The sequence below is a fragment of the Oenanthe melanoleuca genome, chromosome Z (genome assembly GCF_029582105.1).
Source record: "Oenanthe melanoleuca isolate GR-GAL-2019-014 chromosome Z, OMel1.0, whole genome shotgun sequence".
Taxonomy (NCBI): domain Eukaryota; kingdom Metazoa; phylum Chordata; class Aves; order Passeriformes; family Muscicapidae; genus Oenanthe; species Oenanthe melanoleuca.
In genome coordinates, this window is record NC_079362.1 from 31,983,506 (window position 1) to 32,011,188 (window position 27,683).

The window sequence follows — 27,683 nt, forward strand, 5'->3', positions numbered from 1 at the left end:
GTGGAAGATGTCCAGACCCACAGCAAAGGGGCTGGAATGAGATGAACTTTTAAAGGTCCCTTCCAAACCAAACCAAACTAAACCAATGACCTTATATGCCCAGTTTGTCAGGCCTGCAATGCATTTTTATAAGCAACTATACTTCATGCAGCCTATTCCCTTCAGGTCACATTCAAGTCAACCAAAACAAGCTCCAGCCCGACCAGGTCTATGACCAGTGAAACATCAACCAGAGAGAGAGACAGGGGAGAACACATCATCAGCCTGGCTGCTGTGAAAGCCATGGCAGCCTGAATGCATGCAGGTACTCAAAGTCTCCCAGTGTTATGTGTGAGAAGGAATATACAATGAGATGGTCTGTCTTCTACCCTAGCCCAGACACATTTCATTCCCCACAATGCTGCTGCTAACTGTGACACTTACTCTCCTTCCTCTGTTTTCCTCAGCAAACAGAGGCTGTGTCCAGGTTCAGCCCTTCTGGAGGTGGACTGAAATTTGAGATAAAAAGCCTGTTAGGAAAGCTGGAACCTTTGTTGCTCCTCCTCTAATGTGCTGTAAAAGGCTATGAAATAGAACTACATTTTAAAGGCAATGGAAAAAGCAGTGAAGTATGTGTAAAGGCATCAGAAGGGAAACTGAAGGTTTCTTGTCTCACTGGGAAGGTTTGCTGTCTCACTGGGGCAGGTGACTACCATGTTTCCAGGTTACCAAGCCCAGCACATCAGCTCTAAGTTCACACATGGTGAAACGAAACGAAACCCAGCTAAGAGACAGAGGTGAAATATTGCTCACAAATTGAGTTCAGTGGGACCACAAGAGATGTCCCGTACAAATACAGAAAACTCATCACCACTTCCAAGTTTCTTTACATTCAACAGTCGATAACACATCTACTTCACACAGACAGGAAAGGACTTAAAACTATTTGGAAAAGTCTGAGCAATGAACTCAGTAGCATATTTGAAAGGATTTTCTAGAATTAAGTCCTAATTGTGCAAATCACCTCTTGAGAACTTACTTTGAAAGACTCCAACATTATGATTTGTGAAGTTCTCACAGAATTGGTTTTTTTCTTAAATGTACATTAGTTTGCACCTAGGAGACTTGCCAGACCACTAGAGGTTCAGGGAGACCCATCTAAAATAGCACCAAACAGACAGCAGAAACATTCTGTTCACAAACCTTCACTGTTTTATTCTATTGCAGGTGTTGTCATGAACCTTTATGTGTAATCTGGAGCCCTAACAAGCAAGAATTAAAAGCATTACCAGTAGAGACATAAAATACCAACTCTTTTTCCCAGCTGTGCTCACATGAGCAAAATATTCTGTTCTAATAAACAAGTCAGTGGTGTGTAAATCTGTTTACAAGGCACTGAAGGCGAAAAATATGTACTTTAGTTGGGCTCAAACAGCTAAACAACAGCTATGTTATAGCGGCATTATAATCTCCCCAAAGCATCATGGGATAACATGAAATCATTCTTCTGCAAGAGAAGGATAAATAACACTTTCATTAAAATACCTTCTCCTGTATTGGGCAGGTCAAACAATAGAGTTAATGATCCAGACTCAGGAAAAGGAGGCAGTTTAAGAACACCCCAAAGAATTACTGTCCCACTCACAGTCTTCTATATCTTTTTTTTTGATTTTTAAGGCAAGAGCCTTGCAGCTTGGGTCCTCCTGTGCTTCAATGACGCATTATCTTATGCAAAGGCAAAGTCAGCAGTGGAAGGAAGAGAGAATGGGAAAGCTGGTGAGCGCTGCTGGTGTCTGTGCCAGTGTGACTGGACCGTCCATGGCCCCGCGGCTGGGGCTCCACCGTGATGTAGCCATTAATGATGCGGATCCGGGGAGGGGGATCAGTAGCACTGCAAGGCAAGAGAAGAGCATCAGTCCTGACCCAGCCCACAGCTGCCCAACAGCCTCACAGCAGGAGGTGCTCAAGCCTCTGTGATCCACTGCCAGTTTTTCTGGGTCTCTTGTACAAGTTACACACTCATCAAAAGTCTGTGCCTCCTAAATTGCAGAGCACTGTCTCAGCCCTTCCTCACACATGTGGACAGTTCCCACGCCAAGGACAAGGTGCTACCCAGCCAAACTGCAAAGCAGACTTGAGAGGCAACAGCAAAGAGACTGAGGAGAGTGATGACAGCACCAAAATACCTGCCCTGCCCCAAGTCTACCCAGAGTGCCCATAGCTCCCACACAGTCAGGCAGGTGGGTAAGAAGACCATATTCCAAGATGACCATATTCTAATATGACCATATTCCTAGCCCCTGCCAGCTAAGAAGAAAATAGATAAGAACAAACCAAGTGTTGTTGCAGACAAGCGTCCCTGCAGGGGCACTTGCTGAGCACAGCTGGAGTGAGGCACCTGTTTTCTGAGTACATCTTCCTCAGCCATGCTTCCTGCACCTTGGTGTGGACTCACCTTGTTTCTACACTGTATGATCTCTTCTACAGGTCAGGAATTAAAAAGATTTACATGACGTACTTTAGGCAGAGGAAGAATGGCTTCCAGAAACACATCCTGGATCACCACATTCCATAGTATGTCCCAGTGGTAGAGAGCACTCTGACATCATGATGAACAAGAACTGAATTAGAGTGCACTTGAGGTGAGCTCCCATAATGGCAATCCATGATGGAGGAGAGAAATTTCGATGCTCCAGGCTGCTAAAGCCAACTGACCTAAACTAGGGGAGATCACACACCACAGCAGGCCAGGAGTCAGAAGGGTCAGATTATCTACAGGCTTTGCTCTCTTTGGCAATGGACTGAAACCAAGGCTTAACACCACAGCTGTGCCACTGACATACCCTCAGGACCACATGGTGCTCTGTAGAACCTGAAGACAAATCTGGACAAAACTAAAAGCAAGTCCATCTGGCAAATAAAATAACCAAGTAACTTCTTCTGCACCCAATCCCCAGCTGCTGTGCACCATCCTTGTTTATTTCAGCCCACTAAACAAAAATACTTTGGGAAATGGAAGGCAATTACTATCCTTTCTAAAAACACTTTACTCTCCCTTACCCAAAGGGCTCCCCAGAAGATCTAAACAATAGCTGAGAGAAGCCAGCTGGCAGCACATCAAGGAAATACAGCTGCTAACTGATGCATACAGGGGCATGAACCAAGGCCATTCTGACAAGCCCACTACATCTCTACTAAATCACTTAAGCTGCACCTTTCACATTTTCAGGCTCACAGGAGAAATCACAGAATTATGTAGGTTGGAAAAGACCTGAAAGGTCATCAAGCCCATCTGTAACCCTGAGAGCTGTGAATGGCTCTATTGATGATAAACCCAACAGCTTCACCTGTGTCTGCACACCCAGAGGTGCAGGATTTCCCTGGGAAGGGATGTGCCGCGAGGTGGGGCTGTCAGTCCAGCCCAGCCCAGCCCAGCCCAGCCCGGGCTTTAAGGGTGGGTCTCCTGCCAGAGGGAGAGCTGCCTTCCCTCGGCACTGCGGGCACAGCAATCTCCCAGGCATCATTTGTCTTTGCCATGCAACATCTCCATCTCCAGACCTTTAAGCTCTTCTCTGCTGCTAAGGAGTCGGCTCTACAAAGCATCTGTCACTTAGCACTGGGGTAATTTTCTAGCACAAAGGATGACTTAAATAGTAGGGGAAGAAAGAAAACATAAAAAGAAGAAAAGCAGCATTTGCTGCTCCCATACTTAGGCAGCAGTTTCCTAGGCTGCCATCGTTTGCTTTGTTTTTGCCTCACTACTGCCTGGAAGTAATTGAAATCTAGTATGCAGCCCTAATGTGCCTTCAATTTGGTCACAGTAGCACAATTTGCCATCTTCCCTCTTTTTCTGAAGGCTTGATGCTGCAAGTGCACAGGTATCTTAGAGTCACTGCCCACTGACTTCCCTGAGCTTTGTGGGAGCACCTGCATGGGAAACACTGAACATGGCACTGGGGAGGCAGGGTGGGAGACTAAGACAGGTGTCCCTTAGCATTTCAACTAAACAGACTATCAACAGTAACTCCAAACATCCATTCACAATCAGCTAGTATCAACTACATTAACAGAGAGTAAATGGTACACTAGGAGACAAAATCAAATGTGATCAGTACAGGATTTGTAGTGTTGGTGAATCTTGGACTGTGTGTAGGTCTGTCAGAGGACATGTCACATGAGCATTGGTCTCCCTATGTCTCCCAAATACTTATACTAAGGTTGAAGGAAGGAGAAGAGAAGGGAATGTGGTCTAAAAAAATCGGACAATAGCTGAATGCCTCAAGCAGAACAGCTGCTGCAGTCACCTGTGGCCAGCCTGAGCCATGTATCACTCATAACACTGGTACAATTAGGACCCAGGGAACTGACAGGAAAGGCATAGGAGAACCCTGAACTCAGTAACTGGGGAGCAGGAAGAAGTACTCTTCAGAGGGGAAAAAACCCAAATAATGTACAGGCTTCATTTCAAGAACTGCCAGACTTCTCTCCATCACCCCAATCTGTCTGGTTATTTATTACAAAAATTTAGTGCCTTCAACCTCAGTATGGCAGAAATACAGACACACAAAGTACAGAAGAAAGCTGATTTGGGCACGTGTGGTATTTATTTGACAGGAGGGAAACATTAAGGTATACATTCAGCCACAAGCCCAAGTATAGGTAGTGAGAGAAATTGTCTTTCTGGGTTGTTTTTTTTTTTTTTTTTTTTTTTTCTGGTTGCTGTAGCTCTTGTAGGTAATTAAGCTTTTCTAGATGGAAAGTAAGGGTTATGTGTGAACCTCTACCCCACAACACACTAGTTTTTTAATATAAACTCTGCCATCCATTAGGCTGTCATGCTTTTTCAGACTGAAAGAATACAGAGACTAAAAATACTGCATGAATATTGCCCAGGTGCAAGGAGAACCTACGCCAGGAATGATAGTCTCATCATATGCAGTAGCTTTTGGATAATAGTACAAGGCTTTGATCTGTACCATCTACTACTGGACCCAGCCCTCCATGAAAGAGAGGACTGCCATATGCTCACAATCCCTCCAATCCAAATGCAGAATGATCCAGAATGATCTAGACAAGACTTCCACTTGTTTTATGCCTAGTTTTCCACAAATCTAACTATGCAAAGGAAAAAAAAAAAAGCTTTTTTTTTTTTTTTTTTTTTTTTTTTTTTTTTGCCACTAAAAGCACAAGAAACTCTGTGCAAATGCTTCAGAAAGAATCACAGCAGTGGAGAAGGTCAGATCCTGTCCACAGGGTAGATATATCCTGCAGAAGTTTGAGGGTCTGTATTAAACCATCTAAGCTGAAGTCCAGTTTGCATGACAAGCCATCCTCCCCCTCCCCAGCCATTAGCTACCTTTCTTCAAGGCGAACCCAGAGGTCATTGAATTGTCTTTGCTTCTTCTGCTGCTTTTTCTTCTTCTTTTTGTACTTTCTGTCTGCTTTCATGAGCACATCAATGCTGTCAGGGAATAGCAGGTGAGGCAGGAACTCTTCCTCCTCCTCTTCCTCCTCCTTCTGGGGGTGCAGTGGGAGCTCAGGGGACATGACATAGGGATTGTGTGATGATGAAAAGGCTGACAAGGTTTTGGGGGACTTTTGGCTGGAAGAAAGAGAGAACACAGAACACATTTAAAAGGGTTTTGAGGCAAAATCCAGTAAGAGATACTATCAAGACATGTACATTTAAAATAGATGTTTCTCCCTGGATGCTCATTTCTCTGCCTTGTACACCTGCTCCCTCTTCCTTAAGTAAATATTGATTTTGTGATCAAAATAGTGCTCCTCAGGAAAAAAAAAAAAAAAAAAAAAAAAAAAAAAATTGGAAAAGAGGCAGTCCATATCAGAGGAAAGAATGTAGTCTGGTAAGGGTGGAGTAACCCTTGGTAACAAGCTGGCATCTCTAGAAAGAGACAAAAATGGAATAATTTCTAAGTCAGAGTCAAACAACATTCCTCTAGTCTGATGTGCTGCAGAACACAGACCAGATTATTCCTTTCAACATTCCTGCCCAGAGCAAACTACCTTGGGGGACAAGGAGAAGGGGTAAACAAAGCAACTAAAGCACCAGCTGATGAAACCAGCTCTGGATCAGAAGCTCTCAATGGTGGAGAAGGTAAGAAACAAGCTAGCCCACAGACTATGGTCATGACACATCTTGAAAATCACCACCTTTGAAGGGAAATCCTTAGCATACTATTGACAGTAACCTGGTTGCATGGTGGACCCAGACAAGGCTGAAGTTCTCAATGACCTCTGTATCTCAGTGTACAATGGCAAGTGTTCCAGCCAAGCTGCCCAGCTCAGGGGAGGCAAATGGGAGTATGAAGATCCTAAGAACAGTGTAGGAGAGAACTGGGTTTGAGACCATCTAAGGAGCCTGAATGTGCACAAGTGCATGGGGTCTGAGGAGACTCATCTTTGGGTTCTAAGAGAGCTGGCAGAGAAGTTGTTAAGCCACTATCAATTATTTCAAAAAACTTGTGGCACTCAGATAAAAACCCCAATACCTGGAAAAAGGGAAATATAACTCTCATTTTTAAAAATACCAAAGTTAAAGTCTCACCTCTGTGTCAGAAAAGATCATGGAGCAGATTTTCCTGAAAACTATGCTAAGAAAACCCAAGGAAAACAAAGAGGTGGCTGGTAACCACCAACACGGCTTTACCAAGGGCAAACAATGCTTGTTAAATTTTATTATCTTCTCAGATGGGGCTGCAGCATTGATGGATGTGGCAAAGCGTTTGACACTGTCCCAGACTACAGCCATGTCTCCAAACTAGATAGACTTGATGGATAGATTGCTTGGTGGAAAAAGAACTGGCTGGATGGCCACACGCAAAAAATTGTGGTAAACAGTTCCTTGTCCACATGAAAACCAGTGATGAGTGGTCTCCCTCAGGGGTCAGTACTGGGGCCAACACTGTTCAGCATCTCTGTCAGTGACACAGACAGTGGGATCAAGGGCACCCTCAGCAGGTTTGGCACCAACACCAGGCTCTGTGGAGCAGTCACCATGCTGGCAGGAAGCGATGCCATCCAGAGGGACCTGGACAGGCTGGAGAGGTGGGGCTGTGCAAACCCCTGAAGGACAAGTGAACATAAGTTGTGGCAATCCCAGACAGAGCTACAAGTTGAGTGGAGAACTGAGTGACAGCAGCCCTGAGGAGAAGGACTTGAGGGTGATGGTTGATGAAAATGCATCATGACCCAGCCATGAGCACCCATAGCCCTGAAAGGCAATGGGATCCTGGGCTGCACCCAAAGCAGCGTGGGCAGCAGAGAAGGGAGGGGATTCTGCCCCTCTGCTCTGCTGAGACCCCACCTGGAACCCTGTGTCCAGCACTGGGGTCCTCAGAATAAGGAGGACACGGAACTGTTGGAGCAAGTCCAGAGGAGACCATAACATTAATAAGGGGACTGGAGCACCTCCTCACTGAAAACAGACTGAGAAAGATAGGTCAGTTCATTTTGGAGAAGAGAAGGCTGTGTAGAGACCTCATAGCAACTTGCCAGTATCTGGAGGGTCCTACAGGGAAGCTGGAGAGGGACTCTTTGTCACGAATTGTAGTGACAGGAGCAAGAGACGTAAACTGAAGAAAGGATGAATTTAGGGCAGGTATTGGGAAGAAATTCTTCACTGTGAGGGTGGTGAAATACTGGAAACAGTTCCCCAGAGATGCTGTGGTTCCCCAATCCTGGCACTTTTCAAAGCCAGATTGCATAAGACCTTGAGCAATCTGGTCTAGTGGGAGGCGTACCTGCCCATGGCAGAGGGATTAGGACAAGATGATCTTTGAAGTTCTTTCCAATCCCCTAACATTCTATGATTCTGTGAGGAATCCTTTGTGCCTTCTAGTGCACATCAATTAAAAGCAGATTAGTTTTGGCACCACCAAGTTCACTCTCATCTCATTTTCTTTTTGATGAAGGCAGATGGTCCAAAGAGGTGAATGCACAGCCTTTACAAAACATCACATCAGAGGACATGTCTGACACGTAAGAGACCAGAACTCAACACACCACTGTGGCACTGGCTTCTAGTGTTGATCTGCAAAAGGGTGTAATGCTGTCCTGCCACTCAGATAAAGTACACCAAGGAGCATGAAATGGTCATTGTCTTAGTGAGTTTTACGGACAAGTATGGAGTTCTATATGGAGGGGAGGAAACTGAGAAATTGCATCTCTCTCATAAGCAGAGCCAAGATTTGCACACATTTATATAGCAAGTAACGAGGGAGGGGGAGTCAGGCCTTAGCCTTCCAGCTACCCAGATCCTGTGTTAGGCTGGCACCATTAATGGGAATTTCAAATGAGCTCCAGCAAGTGAGGTATGTCACTGAGACTATGTACATCTACAAACTGTTTTACAATACAAATCTTAGAAACATAAAGTTGAGCTCCCAGAAAAAGCTCTCAGGGCTCTGATTACTCAGCTTCCTGCAAAAGTGATAAATTGAAATAAACAACAATGATCTCCACCCTGATTACTGAAGCTCTGTCTCTTTATTCTTAGAGCAAGCAACATCTCATCTATACTCTAAGGCAGGCAGTCTGCAGTGTGCTATTCACTCACAGTTTGCTGGCTCACATTTCTCATTGTTTGGAACAATTGTCCCTCTTGATTATGAGCATCTTGGACAAAACCACAAACTCAAACCACTCTGTATACAGAGAACCTAGTAGGAACATCTGACTGATCTTTATGGCTACTTCATGAAGAGAAGAGATGCAACAGTCTTCTGTGAAAAAAGTGCAGACTGGCTTGGGCTGAAATTCAGAAAAGTAACAGAAAGCCACAGACTAAGTAGAAACCTGCCTTTAATCAATGAAACTTTCCCAGACCTGTGCTCCTTTTTTAGCTTCCAATGGCATGAAAAGGAGGTGGTCTGGAAGGAGACATATTTCAGCATGGGTGCACTTTTCAAGCTAGCCCATCACTGTAAGCTCACTTATTTGACAGCAAATGGAGAGTAGTTCCTGGAGAAGGGGAAATGAAGTTGTGGACTTGAACATTGAGAGAGTAGATGGAAAACAAAGATAATTTATCTAATTTGCTGCAAGGAAAATCAGAGTGATCACATATTGAAGTTTATAGTAGAGAGTCTGCCGCAGAATAGACCTTGGGTTATCAACCTTATTCAAAATCATTGCGGTGTCAAAATCAGTCACACTTTATCACCTCCAAACTGCCATGACCCTGCAGCTCTCCTCCTCAGCTGCTTCACATCGCCCACTCTTTAACTCTGCCTTACAGAGTGATGAGCTCTCATTAGCTCTCTCCAGCGGCCTGATTTAATCTGTTTCAAGATCTTCTGCCTATGTTTCCCATTTCCGCCATTTCTCTTCACTTATTTTGTTCCTTAACTAAGCCACGGAGTGGGCAGCACCCCATCCCTGTAGATTACAGTGCCATCTGCCTGCAGCCCTCCCTACTGAACCCATGGCCACACCATGCTGGAGCTCAGCACTGCTACAGGTAGAAGATGACCTGCTTCCTGCATGGCCAGACACTTATTCTGATAGATGCTGCCTCAGGCACATCCACATACCAAACCTCCTTTGCAATACTTCCTGCAGGACATTCTTTTAGAGACTACTGGAAAAGGCACACAGATTTAAACAAAAAAAAAACAAAAAAAAAAAAAAAAAAACAAAAACAAAAACAAAAAAAAAAAAAACCAAAAACAAAAACAAAAAAAAAATAATTCCTTCTTCCCCCTCCGAGGCCAGTTCCCTCCCCCATCACAGCAGCTCAGGGAGAGTCCACAAGCACCTTAGTTATGGCTGTGATTGTGTTGAATATTTCATTATATGTAACTACATTCTAAAATCAGGAACAACAGTTAAAGAGTTAAACACCAAAGTGAGCCAGAAAGAGCTCGACTGAACTTGTGCTACCATTTATAAGCAGCCCTTTGCCATACTGCCTGCTTGGTGCACCTATTTTGCCTTGCATGCCTGGGAGACGCCAGGGAGAAGGAACATTTCTGTCTCCCAGACTTGGAGCATCCACCCTACTTGCTCTGCAGATGGAAGGTACAGGCAGCCCTGCTTGCTACAGGAAAATGAGCATGACTATCCTGTATCCTTATTGGCTCAGCACATAGGTGTCTACAACATACCTCACAAGGGACTTTTTGTCTAGCCAGAGCACAGGAACCAGCAGACTGTGCTGCTACAGCAAAATGGCATGTTGCAAGGAAAGGAGATGATTGCAGACCTCCTCCTTCTTGTATTGTAGGACCTCTCAACTAATATCTCTACTGTGCCTGACACCAGAGCAGTCATTTAAATTCTCTGTCTAGGTCCAACCACTTGCATTTTTATCCTGTCTCAGTTACATAAGTGAAATATTCCACAAGTACTGACTGGACTGTGTGCAGCACTATATAGGACAATAGCTGGTTGCAGTTCCACATTTATGTGATCAGCTCTGGGTTTACTGTCACAGGCTGCTCTGCTATTTGCTCCTAGAACAAGCCCAGGATAGGAATCAATGAAATCTTCCTTCCAAGCCCGAGACTCTGACACACTCTTGCCACAGGTCCTTTCCCTCACCTTATATGCTCTTTTCCTTTGAACCCACATTTTTCTTAAAATGTATTTCATATTTTTAAATCTGTTTCCAAGTTATCCAGAAATGTTAACAGTGATGTGCTGTCTACTTACTCAGGTTTAATACCAAGGTTCCAGGAAACATGTTCTGTCTAATACTCCCAATAAGAGGTTTAAGATGCAACTGATGCCAAACTGAGGGCTACTCAAGTAAGCTACTCCAAGCAACCTTGATACCAGCCTTCCTGGTAAGAGAAAAATCTACCTCTCCTTTCTTCAGTTGTCTGCCCTTACAGTTATATCTTTGCAGAGCAGTATCAGATCTCATTTATTCTCAAGTACCTATTAAGCTATCTTTCTTTAAACTTGAAGAAGATGCTGCAGCTGTTTTTAGGAATATCTAAGCTAAGAATTAAAAAGCAACATGAAAATATCAGTGCAAACTCTTTGGGTTATTTTCTTTTTTTTGTTTTACCATCCCTGTAAACACTGATACACTGGCTTTTCTAGCACAATTCAAGTATCACAGAATCATTAAGTCTTGTGCTTAACCACAGTGGTTCTCATTGTCAGACTACCTGCCCACTGGTAGAAAATGGGTTAGGGACTGGCATTCATATAATCATGGGCTAAGTCTTGGATCAGTTTTTTTTCAGTACATGTACAGGTAATGACATATGTCCATGTCAAGAATCATCGCAAAAAAAACAAGCTGCCAGAATTTCAATCTCATGTTTCTAGACAACAGCAAAGGTGGTATAAAGAGAAAGATGAAGCAACCAGAGTATGAGAAAAACAGCTGTCACTAATTTGCACCACACCAGTAGAGCCCCTGGCACAGACCACGACTCAACATTGTGCCCTCAGCACAAATCCTATATAAAACTGGTAGTCCTGTCTGCAAGTCCCATATCAGAAATGTGGGGGAGGAGGGACAGAGATGCAAACAGGGACATTGCCTGGCACAGAAGACAAAAGGGAAACAGTGCCATAACTGGGACCAATTTCTAATTTTCTCCTTGGTGTTTTTTTAGGAATGAAGAATGAGTATAGCTGACAGCTACATGTTTGATAAGTCTGGAGAATAGGAAAGCAAAGATTGCAGACCCTAGTCTGGAGGCAAGAATTCCAGGAAAAGGTGAGTCAAAGCAAAAGTAATTCTCTGTAGAGAGTGGAGGAGGAGATTATCTGGCATTCTGTAGTTACTGAAACCATGGAGGTGGATAAAAGCATCCAGTGAAAGATAAAACGCAGCAGAAAGGGTATATCCCAACAGACAGCTGCCAGATGAACCAGAACAACAAGTACCTTAGCTTAAAAATGCAGAAGAAAGCAGGGGACACGAGAGCAATCAGTCATAGAGACAGCTTGTAAAGACTGGGCAATCAGATGTTAGGCTGGGAAAGAGTAAACAGAAAGAATAAAAAATAGCAGTATAAAAGAAGGGGATTATCACAAGGCAGGGAAGTCAAACACATAAAAGAGAGAAAAGAGGAACCTGGAAGCTTGTGCGGTACAAGACAGCATCTAGATCTGATTAACCAAGCATCCACACTCTGCAGCTGTTCCTTTAACAGTTAAAAACTTGTAAGGGTGAAAATTTTTTAACAACAACAAAAAACAATTAAAAAATACAAGACAAAAAAAACCAAAACAACAAAAATATCCCAACAAACCCCAAAACCACAAAAAACCCCACCGCAAAACCAACAGCAACAACAAAACAACAAACCAACAAACCAACAAACCTAACAGTCCCAACCCCAACAACAATACCCAAGAATCAAACAAAACAAAACAACACCCAAAAAACCCAAAAAAACAAAAATCAAAACAAAACCAAATAAAATCCCCTTTCCAAACTAGCTCCTGGAAGAGAAAAGCAAACTGCTGGGAAGGAGAGAAAAAGCCCAGATCACTCTTAGTTATAATTCCAACCACCATTCCTACTTCATAATTGCTTACAAATCACTCCCCAATGGCTGCTCAGCTAGTTAAAAACATGCATTACTTGTTGATGGCTTGTCCAGCTGGAGTGTGTTCTACTTCGTACCCTTCTCTCCTCAAAACATCAATCACTGTGTTGTTGCCCATGAAGTGACCTGCAGTTAAAAAGAAAAATGAAATCAGAACTCACCAACCACATGGAAAGAGGGAGAAGAACAACAAGGTTCTTCCTCATCACAGGAGGTGTGCTACACTCAGGGCAGGCAGGGCTTTATCACTCCTTATCAACATGCACCAGAAATGCAGGATCTCTAATGAGTGATTGCTGAACTTTCCCAAGGTCACTTCAATTACTACATTCTGCCTTTCTAAGCTGCAGATGTGATTGCAATTACTCTGGTCCCACAGGTTGTTGCATAATGGGCTGCCCAGGGAGGTGATGGAGTCACTATCCCTGGAAGCATTTAAGGAAAAACTAGATGTTTCACTTAGTGCCATGGTCTAGTTGGCGTGGTGGTGATTGGTCAAAGATTGGAGTTAGTAATCTCAGAGGTCTTTTTCAACCTAACTGACTCTGTGACTATCAGGCCATTCTGGATTAAGAGTAAGAGATGAAGTTTGGACACCCCTGTGCAAGAGCAGCAGTGAATCTACCACTGGTGGTGATAGAATCCAGCCACATTTTCTCCAGCATCATAAAGACACAGAGCTGTTGCTCAATATCACTAACAATTTTTAAATTTTTTAAATCACCCACCTGCAAAGAACAGAAAATCACTCTGAAAGCCAATGGCATAGATTAACCTCTTTCATTTCTTCATTATTATGCTACTGGGACCAGAAACCCGACCTCAGCCATCTTCATAAAAGGACTCAGTCTTAGAAGGACTTAGGTAGTTGTGCCCTAATTCTGTGATTTACATCTCCACTCCATTCTCAGACAGATTTTGTGGCTGGTAAAACTGAATTTTGGCATCATAATGACTAAACAACTCAAAGGCTGCAGGAGCTTTCCTTACACTATGCTCTGCTCACAGAATGTCTTCCACCATCACTTTAACATGTCATCAGACCAAGCTGCTGAGAAGCAGAAGAAAGAGAGAACATAGAGAGGAACAAAGGCCTTGCACAATCCCTCATAGATACAGCTTACATAAAGTATTTCTTCATTAAACAGCCTACATAAATTAAAATTGGCCTTTGGCAATTTACTCATTAGAGTGATCCCTTGCCTCTGTAAATGTACACAGTGCTTAAACTGATAAGTAGGTCCAGAAAAACTGTTTTCTGATAATAGTGTTCATAATAACATGGCAATAGAACCAACAGAATTATTATAGTAGCCAGGGAAAGCAAGAACTTTTAAAGAGATTCCAACAATGCTGAGAATATCAAGAGACTAAACATCAGTGATGAATGACTTTTCATTCCAAATGGGGTTGAATGAACAGAAGCACAAAAGTTGCAGTTTCTCATGCCACAACAACAAACTGCTTATGATATACCAGCTTAAGGCATGAGTTGGATGGTACCATTAGAGCACAAGATGAACTTTCCCTTGGAGCCTAAGAGCATAAACCAATCTAGCTCAAATGAAACCTTTTAGCTGACCACTGCAATGCACACCCATTGGGTACCATATTTTCTCACACACTAATTGGATTTTGCCCCACATCCTCAGATTAAATACTGTCTACAGAAGGAGTAAAGCTTATGTACCATTATGTTGACCTAACCTAATAGTGTTGGTATCTGTTGCTTCCCGATGGCTCAGCTCCAGGTACTGTTAACCAAGAATTCCCTCATGTCAGCAAAAAGGACCAGCTGCAGCAGGGAACAGGAATGACTGTAATGAAATACTGTAAATGAGTAAAATCAGCTACTGTGAAACAAACAGTAGGTACATAACATGCCAGACCTGCTTTCTATCTCACCTTTAACACAGAGGAGAGTTTCACATAGAGAGGGATTCAATCCTCCTCCCCTACTTCCACACAGCAAAGGAAAGGATGCCTCCAAAGGGTGCTCCATTCCTTAAAAAGGACAGAGAGATAGGACAACTTGGGCTTGTAGAGAAGCACCGCTCAACTGGCAAGGATAGGAGCAGTGTATATTCCAAGCTCAGATGGGGAATTCACCTTATGCAGGCAATGATACATGAGCCAAATCCCATCTTCAGAAGAGAAAAGCAGTGCCAAGTCTGAACTTGTATTTTCCTAATCCAAATCTTTCAGGAGGAAAGAGACAAGGCATAAAGATAAGCAATCTATAAGGAATGTATGGTTTAAAATAATATTCCTCAAACCAGTTTAAGAGCTTACAGTTATATGTATTTCAAGAGTGAGCTACTGAATAGATGCTCACATCACACTATTAAACATACTACTTCTCCATCAATCTTCAGTCATCCTTGCTCAGAGCAGTGATTTAGTGTGGAATGTAGGAAATCACTGTAGCACAAGGATGAACCCCATTTCAATCAGTCAACCTGCCTGAGTGATTTTCTGTAGCTGGCTCTTTATTTTTAATTTAATTTAATGCAGTGATAAGAATATCTTTTATATCACAGTTATCTGTACATACTTTCACAGAGTGCCTTTGCTCACTGTTGCCAAGGCAATGAGTTATGTCTGCATGTAAGAGAAAAATGATGTGCTAATATTGTGCAAAAGAGAACACAGTGTAAAACAGATGCACACAAATACAAACAGGCACATGATATTAGATTGTTCACAAGACATGATCAGTCAGGAGCCACTCAGGTTAGGCGCATAAAGGGTTAGGGGATGCAGCATTCACTATCCAAAAGGAGGATCTTCAGGTTCAACTGAGTGAAACTTAAAATTAAAAAAGGCAGAAGGGTGAGGGTTTGAGGTACAGGACCCCACCAGGAGCCTCTCTAGCATCAGAAATTTTTAACTCATTCCTGGGGACCTCCACAAAAAGCACTCAGTGGTGTATGAGAGATCAGATTGCCAAAAACAATGGTAAGAAACACGAGAAAGATTCCCCCTCCAAGGTTTAAGATCAGGCAGCTATTGCTGCAAGGGAGACTTGGATGATAATTCACGTGACAGGCTGCAGACCTCTTTCACCTGTTTTCTATTTTAGCCCAACACACTTGAATGCACCCCAAAAGAAAGGCCCTGAGCCCTGTCCCATCAGAAAGCCTGCTCTTTTCTTTCTGTACATAGCCCTGCATTATCCTCACACCACTAGGTGAAGAGATGCCTCTGAGAGGTCAATTTACTCTGGCAGGGGGTGCGGAGTCATGAATCTTTATTCTTCTGTGTTCAAGCTCAAAGAGAAACTAAGAAGCTGTTGTGTGGACCAGCTCAGCCATGCACTCTACTGGAGAGTAAATAAGACCCAGGCCTTTAATCTGTACTGAAAGGAGATGGCAGGCAGGGACCACAACAGGCAGCGTGCTCAAAGAACAACGCAGGTTGACCAGTGTGCCCTTGCAGACCTGACCACACATTGTTGGGTATGCTTCCCCAGCAGCCATACCCAATCCTGCAGAACACAGGATGCCACTGCTGCCCTGAAACCTGCGTCTCCTGCTTGCAGCTTGTACTGCCAGCACACACAGAGCTGCTTCTGTAACTGTGCCAGTCTAGATAAGTTTTATCCAGACAACCGTTGGTTTCAGCAGAGATTGTTGAACCTAAATTTGAGCCTTTGTGAGTCTGAAATATCATTGCATTTAGCGAAAGGATCTAGGAAATATTGCAATACAAAGATTCTGTCTCTCTTACTAAATTTTAATTTTTCACAAAAAACAAGTCTGTAAGACTCATGAAAACTATACTTCTCTCTGAATTTCAACAAAATTGACTATTCCAAGCAAATAAATAAAGTTCTTTGACCTCTTAGAGTCATGTAAGAGGAAACCTCCAAGTACACATAATTCTGTGGTTTTTTTAGTAGAAAGAAAGTAGAAAGATGGCACTTCCCATCCACCCCAAAAGCATGTCAAGACCTCTCCATTTACAAACATCCCAAGACAATGAATCACTGGATATACATGTAAAGACACCAAACTCTTTGTTAGGAAACCTGATCTTGACTGCTGACTTCCAAGATGTTGTGGGAACAACTGAAGCACAGAATTATAGCACTGCAATCACACAACAGCACAAATTAGTCCAGCCACTGGGGACACCATAAAGCTGGATGTTTATTTGGACTGCAAGCATTCAAATGGACTTTTGGTACCAGAGACTCTATGGGTCACTGAAACAAACACTTCCAAGAAAGTTTGAGAGGTATGGATCTAGAAACTTTCTGGAGGTGCCTATGGCAATTATAATCTGCTTTCATTCTTCATAACTTTACCTTTAACATAAACACAGTTATACTTTTTAAGTACACACTGGGATGCAGAACTTGGAGTAATTTTAACCCAGCTAGTACAACTATGGAGGAAAAAAGCTAGACAAAGTATTTATTATGATACAAAGCAAAAAAAGGAAAGCAGGGGATGTGATCAATTAAATTACAAATAGTTTCCTTCACACGTATGTTTTCTGCTCACACTTTTCAAGAGAAAGACAATGTTTTCAAGCATGAGTATGATGCACCCAGGTCTAGTGGGCTCACACTTCAGTTCTCCCAGAATCAGGAGCTGGAAATTTTACAGTTACATTAGATAATCCAAGCAACATATGGAAAACAGGGATCAGTCATAAGTGGCTGGAACTACAAATCTGCCATTTACATGTATCAACTGCAAAACATGTGATACTAAATCCCGTAAATTCTTGCTTCTCACAGTATTTCCAAGTCCAGAAAAGTCCAGGTACCAGAACAGAAACCAAAGGACAAAGACATGGTACTCTCATAGATTTAATAATGCAGGGAGAAGGAAATGACAGAGATTGAAGGGGATGAGGTGGCAGAAGTGATGCTGTAAGTGAACTAAAAGAATCCCTGAATTCACATTAGGGGTAGGAGTATAAGGATGTTGCATGAAAATACTACTGGAGGCTTGGAGGTCAAATCCCATACATACAGCCCTCCAATGCTCTCCTGCATTTTTCAGACTAGAAACCTCCAAACAAAATTCTTCCTGTGATTACCTACAAGATGAAATATTAATGAAATATTACTCCATAAACTTTCAACCCAAGGTTTTATCCTATTGAGACCATGATAAGTGTTTGTCCACAAAAACATGATTTCCTGGAAATTTTAATAGTACAAAACCTTAGTGGATTATACTTTACTACTCTCAAACCAAACAGGAAAATCTGGTCGAACAGTAGTGTTCTCTGTGCCTAAGAAAGTACTTTCCCTAAACATGAGAAGACTTAAAGAAAGTGCCTCAAACTTGAATTCGCTCAGGAGGAAAAAAATACAATCTTCCATTTCTTCAAAAATGATGTCGTTTGCTTATCAACTCACTTATGTAACTTCTCAAAGTAGTAGATGTTGTGCAAGTAGCCTTGGACAACATGGGAAAAAGGGTCTAATACCATGGAAAACAAACGTGTGGAGTTACAATTTGCATGAGCCAAAATGAAGGCATTTTTTTTGTGAAAGATAAGAAGATACTAATCTACCTGTTTCTGTCAAACTAGGCCTTTTAAATGTAAGATGCAAGTATATTTTATCAGAGATTCTCATTTTTACCCTTGGGCAAGTCAAACATCCTGACAATCTCCAAAAGTTGAAACTAGAAAAAGCTCTTTCACTGATTATAAGACCAAATTTATGACTAAATTAACACAAAGAAAACTTTACATGCCCATATTGCTTGTTTTGATAAAAAATTAGTTAAGAGAAACAGCTTACATTCAGGCAGCCTGTATCCATTTACTAAGAGTTTTCCTCTGATAAAGCCTCAGGTTATGAGACAAGAAGACTGTTATGGAGGTGACTATGCTAGCATCCAGCACTGTGTTACCCGTAAGGGAAGGAATTACCAGTGTCATATCTGAGTTACAGTACTCACAGATGCCTCTACCAATGGAAGTGCTCCTACTACACACCACTCCTTCCTTTCCAGCAAAAAAAGTTATTAAGGACTTGAAATTCCCCTAGCTCAAAACACACATTACGTGATGAAAGTTTTCCTTTGGCTGCCCAGTAAAGGCAGTAATGGGTAAATCCAGCACTGATAAGAAGACTGCCAGTACCTGAGCAGAAACAGCACAGTTTTTTTGCCTGGCTGATTTTGACAGCTGCACTAATATATTAGAACACAGGTTACTGCCTCTAATGGAGAAATCCAAAGCTTTCTTCATTTCAGTGTCAGAGATGTCAGGAGTAGTGCCCTTCATGTGAACCCTGGGGCGCTGGATGTAGGTCCTGCCTCCACACAACATTATCTTTCCCCTTCAGGGGTTGTTGTTCTAATAAACCCTGTCATTAGCATTCTGAAGACTTGGAGAGGTTACTAAGGAAAACAGTCTCAAAGCTGCTGGCTTGTATCTGGCATTCTCAGATTACAGAGGTACAGGCACACCTTCAGGCAGTCAGCCTTTCCTCCCACCCAAGGAAGTTAAAATCCTGCTGCATTCCAGAGACAGAAGCATGCAGGCAATCAGCAAGTCTTTTGAGCCAAGGGAGAAGCGAAGTGGCCCCACAAGACTCACTTAATCTGTTTTTTAAATCTATTTTATCACTACGTTGTCTTCCTGCCTCTCCTGCCAGTTATTTTGGGGGTTTTTTTACCTCTTCCAGGATCCACAACTATTCACCTTCTTACATACTTTTCATGAACTTACTCATTAAGCATTTCAAATCTTTTACATAAAGCACAGGTAAATCTACATTCCCTGTGAAGCCCATATCTCCAATTCCAAATGTACTGATGGCAGCTTCAAATTTTCAATGGTGGATTCTGAACTCCCACCAAATTTCAAAATGATATCTCATTTCCCTAAGCACTTCCATATTCTCAGGGCAAGTTTTTGTTTGGTTTTATGGGTATAAACACTGATACAAGCTGGACAGAGACATCCTGGGCTTAGCATCATTGACTGCTTTTTAGACCCACTGCTGACAGGTCCTTTCTCCCATCTTTTCTTACGCAGAGACAATAAAACTTGTTCCTTTTGCATAATTTCAAATCTAAAGATTCCAGAGGGAATAGAAGTCAAGAAGTAAAACCAACAAGCTCTACATGGAAATAGTACCACCTTATACACCACTCAGATTCAGCACAATTTCTCTTTACCCTGGAAGTTGTGTTTTTTCCTTTTTATGGTGTATGGATTGATTGAAAAGGGTATAGACATGCCTATGAATCCAATGCATGTGGCTGTGAGATCTAAGGCTGGCACAAAACTGACCTCTCACATCACAAGGACTGCCTCAAAACACAGAGAAGAAGCTGAAGGAAACCATTTGGTGGACTTCAGCAGACTGGGGTAACCACTGTCGGTAACACATTCTGTCTGGGAAAAAAAAAAACCAGTCAGTTCCTTGACTCCATACAGTCTGACTAATGCCAAATAAACACATTTGTTATTTCCTTTAGTAATTAGAAGAAATGGTAGCTGAAAAAGTTCTCGCCAACATCCTTCTTTTCTTTGTGTTAATGGTGGCTTACCAACATCCACTATACTTTAAAGCCTCAGAATGATGTTTTTTTCAGGAGCATCAAGGCAAAATTGCTTTAAGAGAAAAAGGAATTTTCCGGTGTTCTCAAGATTAAGACAACCAGCTTCTGAGGTTGTCAAATCAGCCAGCCTCTCTCACTGAAGTCTGTAATTTCTTCCACAGGGATATAAGGAATCTTAGATCCCTCTGTACTTCTTATTCATGAACTGACACTTCAGAGTTTCTCAACTGTTCAAAGAGGCAGGAGAGACTGGAGGGAATTTAAACTTGGCTCCTAGAAACCTGGTTTCACCAGAGGTCTTGTCAGTCAAAATAAAGTCAAGATCTCAAGCCACTAAGTATGCTTCCTCCTACATAATAAAAACTTCAACACTTTATTTTTTCTCTCTTATTCCTCAGCCCCTTCAACAGAAACTGTAAGTAAGCTAAAGGAATTAAATGGAATAAAATGACCATGCTGAAGAAAAACCCATCTAGAGTTGAATCTGGTTAGAAACATCAAGGAGAACATGGAATGCCTCTACTGGCACGTCAGCAGTAAAATGTAGACTAGATAACTATAATCTAAGCACTGAAGGGGACAGAAGACCTGATGACAAAGAATGCAGAGAAGACTAAGTACTAAATGTGTTTGTTACTTTATTTAGTGGTCAAACCAACCTTCAGGAATCTCATGTTCCTATGACTAGGAGGAAAGTGAAGGGCAAAGAAGGCTCACTATAGGTTGAATAGGATTGGGTTAAGGAACATTCAAACAGACCAGACATGTTCAAGTCCCTATAGGACACATGCAGAGAAACTGTGTGAGCTTGCTTAAGGTCACTAGAGGCCACTCTCAATTACCTTCAAAAGGTCATGCCAAGTGGGGAAGGTCCCTGAGCACTGAAAGGAAGCAAATTTAACTCTTGTCTTCAAGAAAGGCAGGAAGAAAGATCTGCGGAATTATAAACTGCTCAGCCACACCTCTGCTCCTGGGGGAGATATTGGGGCAGATTAGCCTGCAAATTATTTCCAAATGTGTCAGGGGTAAGCAAATGGCTGGGTGTGGTCAGTATGGATTTATGGTAAGGGGAAACTTGATTCATAAAGCTCAGGAAATCCAAGCTCTGCACCTGGGCAGGAATAGCTCCAGGGCACCACGACAGTGAGGATCTACTGGCCAAAGACCAGTTAGGCAGAAATAGGCGTGGTGTTTTGGTGGCCATCAGGTAGGCATCAAGCCAGCAAGGTGTCCCTGTGGCACAGGCAGCCAATGGCCTCCTGGGCTGTGTGAGAAGTGCTGCCAGCAGTTTGAGGGGGGTGATCCTTCCCTGCTCCTGAGGCCTGGTAACACATATCTGGGTCCATCCAGTGTCTAGCTGTGAGCTTCCCAGCTCAAAAGAGATGAGGACATATAGGAGACAGCACTGCAAAGGGCCATAAAGATGATAAAATAATTAGAACATGTGATACCAGGAGAGGCTGGTATGGACAAGAGAAGGCTTGGGGGCCAAAACTTATGCATAAATACCTGATACGAGGTTGCAAAATAGACAGAACTTTTCCTAGCTGTGATGTCCCATGAAAGGACAAGAAGAAATGGACAAAAATTGATATGCAGGAAGCCCCACTTAAACATAAGAAAAAGCATCTTTCATAATTAAACACTAGAAGAGATTACCCAGAGAGATTATGGAGTATTCATCCTTGCCCATACTCCAGGTCCTAGGAAAACTGCTCTCTCTACATCATCCTGCTCCAAGCAAAGGGATGAATCAGGGCTCTCTGTCAGTATCAACTATCCCTTGACTCTGGGAAGGTTTAGCCAGTATGCAGCACTCTTGTAAAACCTGTACAAGTGGTAGAACTCTCCACAGGACACTGCAGTTCTCACCACGTCAGTGTTCCCTTCCTAGACAAACCAGAAACCTACAGCATTACTGGGCTGGCTGGCTGTGGAATCACACATGCCATCACTTCCATTGGCTCAGCATCCAGATCCTGAATGTGTCCCTCAAGAATTCACAGAAATTAAAAATGCATACAGAAGGAAGGCTGCTGGTGAAAGACTATAGCTGGCTTTGCTTCACAAGTCCCACCACTGGCAACAGGCAGCAGGCCTGGCTTGTAACCCTGGTGCTGCCATACATAAAGGCCTGTCTGCAATTAAGATAAATCTTTACTGAACGTAGTGGAATGCTGCTGGCATTGCCAACTCTCTATTCCCATGCTTTCCTCAAATTCCCTCAAAGAGACTCATTTGGGCTTGAAAATTTCCTTGTTTGCACTCTGGCCAGAAGCAAAGTGTTTTGGATCTTTTCAGCAAAGTCTGTTATTTTTTAGTTCTTCACTTTGGTGCAAATTACTTCCAAACAAAAATGGTTCCAGAAATGAGCTCTGACTGTGAAGTATTTTTGACTGAATATACAGAGAGTTCGCCTGACTGATTTTAAAAATGGCATAAAATGTGCTGAATCTAATGATCAAATTGATTATGGCCCAAATTACCACATGTAATTCCATGTAAGAAGTCAACATCTATAGCCATGCAGCTACATCACAACCTGAAAAGAGAGGAGACGTCTTTTGCACAATATATTGCACATCTTTAAATCCCATCAATCCAGTTAGAATATATTTTAAAAAATCAATATTTTCTGATTTTCCTCCATTTAAAATTAAAATACCAAAAGTAGTTTAAATAACAAGAGAAGGTATATGTAATCCTACAGTTGCTCACAAACCATAATCTTATTTCCATATAATTTACGATTAAAGTTGTTCTTACAATAGTATTTCGTTGATGGAAAAACTGGAGTTTCCTTACAGAAAGCCTAGCTGTTTTAAAAATAAATTTAAAAATACATTTAAAAATAAATACATTTTTTTTGTTTAAAAAAATAGGATGAAAAAAATCTGGAAAAAAATCAATTGAAAGTCTTCCCTCTCCTTCTAACTGGGAGACCCTTAAATATCCTACTACCATTTTACTACAATTTGCCCTGCTTTTATAAGCTACTGCTAGGAAATGCTTTCTTCACTGGTGGTCAGAAGAGGGCAAACCACCACACAGTCATTATTTATTTCCTATAGCCTTTTTTCCCCCTTTTTTTTTTTTTTTCTACTACTCATTCTAACCTGCCTTGTATGAGCACTTTCTTGGAACCTTTTCACAGGTTGTAATTAACAGCAGTACAATTCCAAGCAATGCTTAAAACTGATCACAAGATATTTATTCCTCTTCACTGCTTGCTGGCATAAAAATAACTCTTCCACGTAATTATCTATCACACACAGCAATCTGCATAAGCAAAAGGCTGAATTAGCTTGCTGGAAAACAATGAAAGACTGCATTCAAAATTGCAATATGCACTCAGGAAACCCCAGAAATCTGTAGAAATTGATCTGTTTTCTGCAATAGATCCTGTGATGCTACTTCTCGTTTAGACGCTTAATAAGAAACAAATGCAACAAACAAAACAAACAACAAACAAACAAAATCCCACCAAAAAACCTCATGCAGTCAAACAAGGGCATAATCAAGAATTGTGCTGCTAAATGTGGGAGGCTGGCACTATCCTCTGAACAGAACTATTTGGAAGAGCAGATGAGAACAGAGGACAGACTGATATCAAAGCCAGAGAGTAACTAGAGACAATTTAAAAATCAGTCCAAAGTCCCCAGAGAAGACAGGGAAGCTGTCTGGGTTCAAAAGCATGATGGAAAAGCATGAGAAGAGCATGCTGCTTGGAGATCAAGCTATGAACACATAAGCCAAAGATCAAGGGTATTCATCTAGGCACAAGGCTCTCAGGAGTGCTGCAGTATATAAATGTTGGCAATCAGCAGGCAGAAAAGGAGGAACTGGGAAAATAAAAGGAAAAAGAAAAGCAAGATTCCAAGAAGCCTGGGAAGATTCCAGGAAGCCTGCAAAAGGATTTGAGTACTTCATGAAAGCTGAGAGCAAGAAAGCTGAGAAATGAAGAAGGACAGGCATCTGTACTGGTCCTGCAGTGCTTTTGGACTCTGGGGCAGTGCTGTGCATGCCAATGACAACTAGGACAGTCTGGGACAGAAGGGCAGTAACAGAAAGAAATTGGTGAGAAGGGAAACAAATGACACAAAACCATCTAAACCATCCCAGCTGCTGGGATTCAGAGTGTGTGCTCTCTCCTCTCAAAGGATCTTGCTCTTGGAACATGTCAGAGCAACACATATGACTGCTTACAAGGGCTGCTCATCACTCAAGCTGTGATGTAGTAACCAAAGCCCAAATATCTGCAACTGGCCTCCAGACAGAAGAGTAGTTACTTACAACAAATGCAACTTGGGCTTGGAGCTGGCACATGCTTTCATCAGAAAGATCTGTGCAGCAGGTTCAAATGTGATCAGAACTTCAGCAGTGGAGTGCAGCAATGCCCTGGCCTTAGCCTACAGAAAGACATGACCAGAATCTACATAAGTGCTTCACTGTTCTCTTTGACAGCCAGTTGCACAGAGCAGAGATACTGCAGGAAGATTGCAGGTTACAATCTTCACACACATCTGAACAAACATGGCACCTTTCCTGACATCCTGGCTCTCACACATCAGGCCCTTGTTATGCTAAGTTTGTAACCACAACTCCCTGCTGTAAGTAAAGAAATTCTCACAGATTCTGAATGCAAATGTTTTTAGTGTTTAAGTAAATATTTTCCTTGCCTTGTCTAGATCTTTCATCCTCACTAAAACAGTATGCACTGAGACTGGAAAACCACACATGGATACTGACACCAGTCTCAGTTTCCCCCCTTTCCCAAAGGCCATATGGCTCATGGCAGAGGGGATATGATACTTCTCTGAGAATTAGCACCTGTCTTTTCTAACACTGATCCTAACTTCTTCCTTTCCCTGGATATAGAACAAAGAATGGGAGTCATGGCAAAACAATTGTGTTCATACCCTCTATCCAGCTCTAACCAGAAGTGTAGATGCTAACTTTGAGTTGGATATGCTCCTGCATGTACCTGTAGAGTCATGGTGACTGCTAAGAGGCAGAAAATGGAGATTTTCCCCAGTTAGGCCCACTCCACTGCTCCAAAATAGTAGTAGAAACAACTTTCTTGTGGAAGCACAGTGAAAGAGGTAAGGAGCTGCAGGAGGAAGAGAAAGGCAAAATTTTGCCTTGCTTCTTCCCTTGCATTTATTGAGTCCCCCAGATTCACACAATTTGGCACAGTCTTCTTTTGAACATGTCCTTGAAAGGTTAATTCAAGCACTGGTGCAGGCTCAGACGTGCTGCCTTTCATCTCAGCTCCCTATTTCTCCTATCCTCTTGCACTGATGGCCAAGAAAATAAAAACATGTGTAGGTCAATGACCTGTTCCTCCTCTGTATAAACTGCAGTTGACTCAGTATCTTTGCCTCTCTGCATCCAGCAAATATGTCTGTAATTCACAGATATTGCAGTAAGCACTGTGAGGTCTTTGCACACTCAAGAAAAAGTCTCCTACACTGAAAAGGTTTTCCTGCTGGGGTACAACTATCAGGGAGAAGCTGAGTTCCGTATCTACCACAGTAAAAGCACTGACCCCTGTTTAAACTGAGGCAAACACTTGCAAAATGCTTCTAAACGACACGGGAAGGATGAGGTCAGGTTGAATGGCACCACAGTCACATACCAGCTCCAAATGCAAAGAAGAAACTCTTGTCTGGGTGCTCTTCCAGCAGGTCCTTCACCCTCCTGCCCATTCGCTCATTTCGTTTGTAGATGAGCTCCTGGCGGAAGTAGCTGTCTATCTCTTGGGCAGTAATGCGTTCATGAGCTGGAAGTGAAGCATTAATGAAATTTGGGACCTAAGGTAGAAAAAAAAAGTCTTCATGAAACTGGGAATTTATTTCACAGGCAGCCATCATGCACAGGCATTTATGCTCCACACAGAGTGTAGCAACTGCCTCATACCTCAAGGCAAAGCCAGTAGGACAAAACACAAAGCAAGCTAAAAAAATACTTAGCAAACTTCTACTGATGCATAGTACTTAATTTCTGTCAATGTATCCTTTCATAAACTAGCCAGATTATTTTTTTTTATTCAAAGTCAACAAACACTATCATTCTGCCACACTGAAGATCCTGAACCTTGATTACTTAGTTGAAGCAAGTATTTGCCCCTAGCTGCCTTTAGCTACATACCTCTTTCTTAAATTGCCATAGGTATGACATAATTGTAATGATAATTATGCTCTTCTAAGAGAATTTGACTGGTATCAGATCCCTCAGGCTGCCAAAGAATAACTGCAATTTGAAGAAGTTAAAAAAAACCCCCAGACTTTAAAAGGGACAGATTTTGTCAGGAAAGAACACATTACCACCTCCAGTTGCCCTGTCCTGACAGTACCTTTTAAAATGCTGGCTTCCTCCCCTGGGGCCCCCAAGGACAGCTGTGGCTGCACACTACCCTGACCTCTTGCCAGTGTAGAGAAAATGTGGGTCTGCAATTGTTGCAGCAATCCTGGCTTCTTGACAAGTAGCTTTAGGCATTCAGTTATACTAAAGGGCCTGAAAGTGGCGATTTCTGGAGAGCAGAGCCACTAATAAGCCAAGTGCTTTCCCCAGCAAGGCTGCAACAGACAAAGAGACTTTGGAGCCACTCAGAGACTATGACAGAATCTTTCCACAGGGTAGTTATCCTGCAGGTAATCATCTACTGGGCAAGCATGGAGTCACATACAACTTACTGAGAAGTTCTGCTTAAAACATAAACTGACAGTGTTGCAAACTATCAGAATTCAGCTCTCCTGCCAAGGAGAGTGCCCTGAGGTGCAGCCCCTCACAAGTAAGGGACAGCTGTTCTCTTGGCAACATGCATGTGTCAGAAAGATCTGCTCTCTCCAAGGACCTAGGGGCAATGTCTGCAGTCTGTAACACCTCCACAGGATAGCAATGGAGCATCTGCACCCTCTTAAGATGCTGGTCTCCTCTAAGAATTCCTTTGAAACCCATGCATGGGATGCACAGTGTAGAAGCTAGGCAGCATGAATGACTAGGATGCCTGTGCCTGCAGGAGGGTGGGTGTGCAGGACAGGAAGGCAGCAGCACACGCACAAAGCCCAGCACCAGGGAAGCAAAGGCGGCACCGTATGCATCAAAAGGTCACAGCAAAAGGGTTATTCAGCACAGAAAGCTCAGGTATCAACACCTGCCTTTTCAGCACTCTAAGGACAGAGCCTGTGTTTTCACTGATGTGCACAAATTGCCAGGCAGCACCTCACAGACAACAACAGAGAGGCCTGATGTCTCAGCCTGAGGTTAGTTAATCTAACAGCCCAAACAGACCAAACTGGTCCCTGCTGGGCATTTTCTCATGGTTTAAAGATCAGTATTGTATTCCATTGTGCTGCTTAGGAAACCATCTCCATAAACCCAAGTCTGTGAGGTCTCAGAAGGTCTCTTTTCCTTCACATTCAGTCTGAATCTATCTTTCCTTTGTTTCACTCCATTTCTCTTCTTTGGGCCTTGTCCACAGCGCACAATCACACTGATAGGAGACCTTAAAAAGCTTGTAACTCTCCCAGCCTTACACAAGTATCCAAGTCACGAGTGCATTTCTCTGTTTCTAGAGAGAAGAGCCTGCTGCTGCTCTCTGTTGGTGTTACCTTTGCTCATACCCAAG

At 42.5% G+C, this 27,683-nt stretch overlaps 1 protein-coding gene across 2 annotated transcripts in view; it reads right to left on the reverse strand.

The window, feature by feature from the left end:
* Nucleotides 1-799: 799 nt before the first annotated feature.
* Nucleotides 800-27,683, reverse strand: part of TRABD2A (TraB domain containing 2A) — a 75,986-nt gene continuing 49,102 nt past the window's right edge. For both annotated transcript variants that reach the window (XM_056513790.1, XM_056513791.1), the window contains 4 exons: nt 25,692-25,866; nt 12,548-12,638; nt 5,336-5,581; nt 800-1,870 (listed from right to left, as the gene is read on the reverse strand). In XM_056513790.1, coding sequence (XP_056369765.1) covers nt 1,690-1,870; nt 5,336-5,581; nt 12,548-12,638; nt 25,692-25,866 — 693 coding nt within the window. In that variant the 3' untranslated portion in view covers nt 800-1,689. The remainder of the gene's footprint in view (nt 1,871-5,335; nt 5,582-12,547; nt 12,639-25,691; nt 25,867-27,683) is intronic.